Consider the following 9491-nt stretch of genomic DNA (forward strand, 5'->3'; position numbering starts at 1 on the left):
GTGCCGGTGGTCAGGTCACCGACAGAGAGGCCGGGCTCAGTTACAGGACGCGTGTCCGGGATCCCCCGAAGGTCCAGTCTTCACAACCCCTCCAGGCATCGCAGAGCAGGCGCCCTCCCCAAGGGCCTGGGCGCGCTAGTGAACTGGGCCGAGCGCAGGCGTCCCAGGCCGGGCGCGGGGCAGGAGTCAGCTGCAAGGCGGGGACCTAGAGTGGGGCGCGCTGGGAGCGGGAGGGGATGGGCGGGAGTCTGGGCGCGTGTCCAATGCGCGCCCTCCCCAGAGGGCAGTGTCTTCCATGAGGAGGGCGAGGGGAGCTGTCAGCGCGCCCTGTCCCGCAACTTCCAGGGCCTCTGCGGGCAGGATGCTGACTCGGGTAACCTAACGGGACAACCGCTCTTCCTGGTGCTCCCGGACTCTGGGCCACATTTAGAGGGGTAAACCAGTGGGGTCTTTGCTCTTTTATCATATGAATGCACCGGGCTCGGCCAGGTGTTTATAAATCAAAGCCTATTTGTTATCTATAAACCCGAACTCTCTTCAGTTTCAGCAAAGCAGTGTCGATACATAATCATTGTTAGAAAGAGAGCTGCGGGTGAGAGACAGAAGCTTGTGGAAGTGAACAGGCCTTTATTGTGTGGCCTGAGAGGGAGGCTGAGTGACCACCACACGCGGAGGGGGTCAGAATGGCCGTCCTGGGCGTTTTCTTTTTATAGCGGTTTTAGGGGGGACTAGGGAAGTTAGCAATTACCACTTGCTTGGATCCACAATCAGCACTTTTTTAAATTTCTTTTTTATTTTTTTGTGTGTATTGTCAAATCAGATCTGACTGGTACAGGAGGAGTTTGCCCCTCCTTCTCCAGCACAGCAACTGGTGGATCTGAACCATGTACCTCCGGGATTGCAGAACAATCAACACTCTTAAGACCAGCAGTCAGGAAATCAAAAGACAAATTGCATTGGGAAAATCTGCTGTCCTGGACCTCTCCAGAGTGCTGAAAGAGCAACGATGTCAGTCTAAATACAAAGGTATGTCTAATTCAGGCCATGGTCTTCTCAATTACATGTAATTCTTCAGAGTTAGACAGTGACTAAGGATGACAGAAGACTAGATGCCTTCGAGTTGTGGTGTGGAGAAGAGTCTCAAACATACCATGGACCGCCAAGAAAACAAATAGGTCTGTCTTGGAGAGGTTGAAACAAAGTCTTTCCTTGGAGGCTAGGATTTTGAAGCTCTGTCTCACTTACTTGGGGCAGGTGGCCAGGAGAGATCGGTCCTTGGAGGACATCATGCCCAGGAGAGGGAGACTCCGGATGAGATGGATTCATACAGTGCCTGGAGCAATGGGGGCTGGTGTGTCAGAGTTAGTGAGAATGGCTCAGGATAGGGCAGGGTTCAGTGATGCTGTACATAGAGTCACTATACATCGCAAGCGACTCAACCAACAACATTCAACAGGTCTGGAAGCAGGAGTGGCATCCACTTCTTAAATAAAATGCCTCTGAAAATTCTATGAACTTTGATAAATGTCAATAGTTATAGAGGGGCTTCCGGCCTTTTGTTCATAGGGTGCTAGGAGTCGTGTTCGACTCAAAGGCTATCGACAAGGGAAGATGGTGTTTTTCTCAGAATTTGGGGCTGTTAACTGACTTGGGTACGGGTTTTCGTGATCAGGCCCAGAGCCTCATCAGATTTATGTCTGGTCCAGTCCTGGATCTGGCCGCCTTGGATATCAGGTTTCTCAAGGAGTGACCAGTCCTGGGGGCAACTGCGACATCTCGACATCCTCCCTCTAGTCACTGTGGGGTGGATTGTTGGGGAGGCGTGCATGGGGCCCTCCTGTCACGGTTAGGTGCCATCAGGTATACTCCAACCCAGAACTCGTACCAGTGTCACCGACCACCCGACCACGGTCGTGACAAGAAACTCGAGGGGTTTCTTGGTGAAGAGCAGGTGAGGGACGAAGTCGGCGAAAATGAGAGTCTGCACACCAGGATGATGTAGAGAGCTCCAGTTTATTATGCTAAAAGCCTGCTTTTTATACATTTAAACTTGTTAAACTTGACTTATAGCCAACATTTTGTGATTACAAAGCTCACATAAGATTTTAACTAGAAAAAACAAAAAGAAAGTATTTTCTATTAATAAATAATAGCATCAGCTATTAAACATTCTTTGAACAGGAAGCACAGTGACCTTATGTTGGTCATCTGCTAGACAATGGTTAATGGTTTACATTTCACTTCCTTCTCTCTCCTACTTTGCGTCACTGTATCTTAGCCACCTTTGTTTTTGCCTTTGTACTCATGTTTGTACTGTACCTAACGAATCTTAACATCTATTTTCCTACACTCTGGACCATTCCTATGTTTATCAATAGCTTTTGCAACTTGTTTCATAAGGTTTTAATTTGTTTTTATTTGGCAATGTGCACTAAGGCGGGGACGACTTCCTTTAACTTGTTTTTACCAAGTTAATTTGTAATATTCAATTCTTTTTCCTTGGAATACAACCCATCTATTGAGGTCATCATCATAAACTTCCGTTTCTCATTAACTGTGACTTTCTGCTGTTGAAACTAGTCTAAACTTTCTCCTAATATACAATTACATTGCTGAATATGAGTTGCAAGTATCACAAAAGAGGAATTAGATACATACTCAAAGATCATATTCAAAATTATACTTTTAAGAACAATCTCAATTTCTTTTATATTTTCATCTTGTTTGTTATCATTTCCAGGAACATCAAGTGGTTCCTGATTAAGGACTTTAGTTAAATCTTTATCCCAGTTCTGGTGAAGTTCCCCTGATTTTTCCCCAGAAACTCCCATTCTTATCAGAAACAGCACATAGCTTAAAAATAGAAAAGCAATCCCTAGAAGCAACTTAATTTCCAGAGGTTTCCCGGGATTACGAAGACCCATCTGTAACAAATATCCAGGCATCAGCCCACTCACAAGCACAGGGCTTGCAAGATTCCCTCTTATGCTATCCTTGAGGTCAGAGACCCCGTACAGGCACGGACGTCCCATTTTGTCACACAGGCGTCGTGGCCAGAGAGGACAGCGAGGCGGGTGTGGCATACCAGCCCCATGCACAACTGATCAGACCTGGCCAGACCCCATGCCATCCTCACAACGGCTCCCTCTCCTCTGACCCAGGACGATGCCTCTTTCCAAGGATTCGTCCTTCCTGACAGCATGCCCAAAGGACACGAGGCCAAGTGTCACCATCCTTGCCTCTAAGCACCCTGGATTCATTTCTCCTGAGATTGACCTCTTTTTTGGGGGGGAAGGGGCATTACATGGGGTATTCAATACCCTTCACCAACACTACTATTCAGAGGCTTCATTTCTTTGGTCGTCCTTACACACAAGCATAGGAAGCAACTGTAAGTATCAGGTGTTCGGTCAAGCATATCTTCGTTTTTAAACTGTCCTCCATGCTCTTCAGTGCTCTAACGAGGTCCTTGAAGGAAGATTTGCCCAGTGTGATGCGTACTTGAATGACTGAGTGTCCTTCCTTGAGTATCGCTTGTGTCTTCAAGTCAGATGAATGAAATCCCTGACAGCTGCCAACGTCCCCATTGTGATGTTGGCTCTTGGTGCAGAGATAAGGATTCCAGTTGTCTTGATGCAGAGATGTAAGTTATATTGACGTCTACTTGTTTTCATATCATGCTTACAAGAGTGGCACTGTGTGCCACAGCGCTGGAACCAACCCACAGACCCTCCAGCAAGCTTTCCTGAGGCCGTAAATCGCACAGGAATAAAGCACACGTTTTTCTCCTGCAGAGCACCTGGTGAGTCTGAACCGCAAGCCTGCAGGTTGACAGGGCAGCTCCTTACCACCAGGCCACCAGAGCTAGGTCATCACTAAACAAAAGGGGGCCCATGTCAACCAGATGGACAGACACAGTGGCTCCAACAGTGGGCTCAAGCAGCGACTGAGGAGGGTGCAGGGATGGGCGGGCTGTCTGCGGCCTCAGCAGGAGCTGGAGCTGCCGCTATTCGGCTCACCCCCAGCAGCTTCAGGGTGGCCTACGTGGACACTCGGCTCCACAGTGCTCCACGTCCCAGCTGTCCAGGGGCCTCTCACCAGTGGCTCCACAGCCCCAGTCTCAGCTGTCCAGGGGCCTTTTACTAGTGTGATCTGGCACTGGTCCTTGGTCCCCTGCAGCTGATACCACGGGCACCAGTGTTCTCTCCCGGGCACTGAGTCCACCAGAGGCTGTGGAGGCGGTGTTGGAAGGGCAGCCACCGGGGGCTTACAGGAAGAGGAGGGTTTGGTGGGGACAAGCCTAGAGACCCTAGTCAAGGCCCAAGAGTACCCAACTAGGACCCATGGTGGCACCGCTGTGAAGAGCTGACAGGCAAGGTGATGGAATGCACTAGCAGCTACACGAGGGCAAGACCTGGTGACCTGCTCCCATCAGAAGGCCAGCCCAGGGACCCGGCGTGGCAGCTGAGATGTCACATGGGGTGGTGTGCAGACGTGATGAGGCAGGGCGCTCCCACTTCCCTCCCAGCCTGTCCCCTCCTCACTGTTCACAGAGCAGGGAGGGTGTGAGGCTGCCGCTGGTCACCTCCCAGAGACCACACTGACTCAAGTGCCTCAGGCAGACCTCCTCAGGACATGGACTCCCGGAGGCTGGGCACCGGCACCAAGCGGCTCCCACCTGGAGAGAAGGGCTGCTGGGTCCCAGGGCTGCAAAGCCCATGCTCACTAAAGATCGGCATTTTTAAGTCAAGAGAGGAGTTCAGCAGATTTGGAAAAGCCCTCAGTGTCAGAAGCACCAACTCCATGAAGCCCTGAGAAGGCAGACGGGGGGAGGATGGCTGTAGAAGTTCAGCGTTAGTGGCGTTTCAGCTGCAAAACCAGCCTCATGAACATCCCCACAGCAGTCAGCGGTGAGAGCTGCCCAGGTCACTGTGACAGCTGCCGACGTCACCATGACAGCTGCCGACGTCACCATGACAGCTGCTCTCACCTGCCCCACGCTCTGCGCCTGGCGGCCTCTCCCTGGCCAGCCCTTCCTTCTCCACCATGGACCTGCCCAAGTCCCGACCAGCAGTCCCTGTCCCTGTGCCCTGGTACAGGCACTGCGGCCCCCAGGGCCCTGGCCTCTCAGTACTCCCTCCTGCATGGGACCTGCGCTGGGACCACTGACCTCAGGAGACCCCTTCTCCCACTCCTCTGTGACCTCAGCAGGCTCTGTTGGGCTGGGACATGCTGGGGGCACCCGGCACTCACTGCTCTGGACCATCTGAAAGATGTCCTCTAGTGAGGATGAGGGGGCCTCTAGGAGATGGACGACCCAGCACCCCCCAGGACACTGGTGCTGGCGAGATGGACACAGGGCCAGGCAGTGCTGTACCTGAGCCAGTCACCTCCAGGCCTTCACCACAGAAGACAGGGACCGAGTCTCATTCAGTAAGGACAGTGCGCTCAGTGTCTGGGCAGCTGTCAGCCAAGCTTCCAACCCCATCGACTGGACCCAGAAACTGTTCCTTTTCCACGGGCAGCTTTATTCCGAAACTGTAAAGACTTATATATTATTTATTATTATATATAAGCAATTTTTAAAGTACAAATGTTCACAGTTAAGGTAAAAAAAAATGTTTTCAAAACAGCAGACAGTGTAGCAGACAAGCTGAACATAAGTAAGACACAACATTGCTTCAAAGATTAAAAGTCAGAAGAAAGAATTGACAGTTTGCAGTGATTAAACTCTCCTTTGGAAGAGCTTAGGGATAACACGAGTTTGGCGCTACCAGCATCTACGAGTTTAATGGCACCGGCTTCTTTACCACAACACATGGTCCGTGATGCTCCCAGGGGTTCTGGGAGATCACTCCATCAGGAGCACGGTCGGCACCAAAGCCAGGCCATCTGCTTCCAGTGGTCCTTTCCCAAAGGTCTCGAGCTTCAGCTTAGAAGAGAGGAGCAGCACTTAATGACCGCATCCCTGCCGGAGAGAGGAGACGGGACAGGTTCCTTGAGCAGGCTGCAGAAGCTCTCAAGACTGGCACCCCTTCCCCCGCTCCAAGGAGCCTGGGCCTCCTGCCCGGACCACGACCAGAAACCAAGTCATCTGCCTTGGAGACTGAAGTGATCTTATTTCACAATCTCTGAGCAGACATGATCTTGGTGAGGAATCCGGAACAGGCCTGTGAGGTGAATGAGGATGCCAGGGAGGTGTGCTCTTCCTGGGCAGCACACAAGGTCGGGAGCCAGGGAGAGGTGGGACAGGATGATGGGGACAGGTGTCCCAAGGGGGAAATGACAGAGTGCAGCCACAGTGTGTGCACCAGCACCAATTATCGAAAACCACCACTGCACAACGGATGGATGGCTCAGTGCAAAACCAATGTGCTCTATAAACACTCACTGAAATCACACACAAAAAATGAGTGAAGTCTAAATGTAAAAAACCTTCTCTAACAAAAGAGTTTTTAAAAGGAATTAGTGAACTAGATTCTTTAGGTAAACGTTTAACGGCTCCTAAGATGTGCCATGCCATCAACATTATTACCAAGGTCTTCTTCAAAGCCGACCACAGAAACTAGGACGGTCCAGTCTATTGCTCAGAGCTGCCCTGTGTGACTGCAGGGATATGCCCGTGAGCCCTGAGCCGAGCAGCCTCTGGGGCAGTGGCCACATGCTGGTCAAAGCCAGCCCTGCCTCTCGTGGGTGTGTGCAAGGAGCAGGCACCTCCAGAAAGCCACCCTCACCCCCACCCCCGTGTGGGAAGCAGCCTGCAGCTGTAGAGGGCATCTGCTGGCAGCACCCAGTGCGCGTCCCGAGACGCACCCAGGTGCTCAGAGCTCTATGCCCCTCCTGCCACTGCTTTCTATCCGGTGGTGGACCCTGCCTGCCCTGACAGTTTTACATGGAAAAGACTCCTCAGTGGGGACTAAATGACACAGTTCTACGCACTTCCTTCATGTTCACGCTGCGATGTGCCTGGCTGACTCGCGGCCGTCCCAAGTGACACTGTGGAACACTCTGGGGGTTATCCTAGGTTGTCACCCTCACGAGGGCAGACGGCCATGGGGTTTGGACCACTGACCTTTCAGTTAGCAGGGAGCACGTAACCATGGGCTACAGGGGGTGCTGTTTCAACACACAGCAGCATGCATGCCACTTTCAGAGCTGGGCAAAAGCCCGCTTCCCCGAACTCCCAAGCCTGTCAGACTGAATGAAGACTGCAGCCTTGGCTTCATTCACAAGACAGATAGAAATGGAAACGGCAATTCTCTCTCAACATAAGATGAACGTCTCTTGTGAGGAAAAGCCCAGCCTCTGAGCTCAGTTCTCACAAACCTCCCTCTGGAAAGGAGCAGCCTGTCTCTGGCTGGCATCTCCGTGTCTTACTTGTGGAATACGTGCACCATGATGGGCTAGAGGCTGGTCAAAGCACGAGAGCTTCACTCACGTGTAAACAGGGAAGCTGCACCTCACCACCTACGAGAAGCTCGAACCACTACCTCCAGCTACTGTACGTAGCAAATCTCCACTCTGCTCATTTGCAGTAAGTTCCTTAAGAAGTCGAAGGCAACAAGGTACATAAAACACTCCACTGTGAAACTCCTGCCTTTGTGGAAAAGACAGAAACAAAATGAAATTCAGACCTACTCACCTTGCATACGGGATGTACGATAAACTGTACCTGCAAGGAAAAGCCAAAGAGAAGGTTCACCGTGGGACGCGGCAGCTCCCGCCCGACGGTCACACCCTGAGCCCGAATGGTGACACCGGTGTGCTGACCCCAGCAGGGGGACGCTCTACAGAGGTGCTCAAACAGCAAGCGGCCAGCAGGGATGACCTGCCTGATCCCCAGCAGCACCCCTACCCGAGAGCACCTGGACTCCCCCACCCCGACCCCTCCTAAACATCCCTGGGGGCTGCGAGGCAATGCCAAAACGTGATCTTACCACGGAGCGCTCGTTTAAGTGACTGGAAAAACAAACGGAAATTGCTAAGAGGCTGCATTCTAACCCTGAGAGGGAAGGTGCGCCGAGTGCCTCCCTGATCGGTGCGGCCCAGTCACAGTGACTGAACCACAGCCCGCGGAGCCCACGCTCAACTCACCGAGCCCCCTGTGCAAGGGCCCACGGCCATCCAGGACGGGACAGAAGCCAGGAGAGCAGGACGGCCTCCTGACTGCGCAAAGGGACGAGTCAAAGGGGCCCCCACAGCTGCTGGGAACCCCACACCGGAGCCCAGCACCGACGGGCTGTCTCTATTATGTAACGAGGCAGACGGGTGTACTGAGTTCTCTGTTTTACGTTAGGAGAGACAATAAACAAGAAAGTGGAAATGGGAAGAGGTCACCCCAAGAAGATTCTCTAAGGAACAGCCTTCCCGAGCTCAGACCAAGGAGCAAGGTCAGGGAGCAAGGGCCTTTTCGAGCTGACACAGAGTCAACACCTTGAACCTGAACTTCAGAGTCTCCTAAGCTGGAGAACATCAGTTTGTTAAAAGCACTTCCTGTGGTATTTTGGTTACAGGTGCAGTAAAGGGCTATGTGAACACCTCACAGACCAGGATGGACACGTGCAGAGGCCAGTGCTCAAACTGCAGCTGCTCTGGAGAAAACAAGGTTTTGTCCAGGCTGCGCTGGACAGATCCAGACAGAGGGCCTCCCAGGGTGGGAGCAGGGTCAGAGAGAGAGACAGCACAGATAAGAAACAGCCACAGTGGGCCACGTCTCCAGGTGTCACACAGGGCCACCGCCACCACGTCCATCAACCGGTGCTGAAGGGCCGGTGGGGTGGCACCCAGCTCCCTGTCTCTCTCATGGGCGAGGAAGAAGGGGCCACCAAGTCACCCCTAACAGCGCCCAGCTCTCCTTCTCACCCTCAGCGCCACCACTGCCCGTCCCTCTAGCGAGCGCCGTTCTGTTTCCTTCCTCGGCCTGCCTGCACTCCTAACCCGACGTGGCTCACAGCCTCGTTACTCACTGTGGCCACATGAGCATCTGAGAGCAGAGGGGCGCAGGGAAAGGAGCCTGCAAGCTGAGCCTTCACCGCTCTGTCCCCCGTGAGCTGGACTGCAAGGTGGACTTCATAGCTGCTCTCCTAGCACGGCTCTCGAACGGGGCCCGTGTGCGGACCCCACACTCCTGCAATGCCCCCACATGAGGCGTGTGCGGACCCCACACCCCTGCAATGCCCCCACATGAGGCGTGTGGGGACCCCCACACCCTTGCAATGCCCCCACACGAGGCGTGTGCGGACCCCACAGCCTGCAATGCCCCCACACGAGGCGTGTGCAGACCCCCACACCCCTGCAATGCTGCCACACGAGGCGTGTGCAGACCACACCCCTGCAATGCCCCCACACGAGGCGTGTGCGGACCCCCACACCCCTGCAATGCCCCCACACGAGGCGTGTGCGGACCCCACAGCCTGCAATGCCCCCACACGAGGCGTGTGCGGACCCCACAGATTGCAATGCCCCCACACGAGGCGTGTGCGGACCCCACA

At 53.3% G+C, this 9491-nt stretch overlaps 1 protein-coding gene across 1 annotated transcript in view; it reads right to left on the minus strand.

Annotated features, from left to right (window-relative positions):
* Window positions 1-5928: 5928 nt before the first annotated feature.
* The window catches only part of SFT2D1 (SFT2 domain containing 1), a 20572-nt gene continuing 17009 nt past the window's right edge, over window positions 5929-9491 (minus strand). The window contains exons 7-8 of the mRNA XM_006882779.1: window positions 7643-7672; window positions 5929-5968 (exon numbers count right to left, since the gene is read on the minus strand). Coding sequence (XP_006882841.1) covers window positions 5929-5968; window positions 7643-7672 — 70 coding nt within the window. The remainder of the gene's footprint in view (window positions 5969-7642; window positions 7673-9491) is intronic.

The sequence above is a fragment of the Elephantulus edwardii genome, unplaced genomic scaffold (assembly GCF_000299155.1).
Source record: "Elephantulus edwardii isolate Elephantulus edwardi_28Jun2011 unplaced genomic scaffold, EleEdw1.0 scaffold00024, whole genome shotgun sequence".
NCBI lineage: Eukaryota > Metazoa > Chordata > Mammalia > Macroscelidea > Macroscelididae > Elephantulus > Elephantulus edwardii.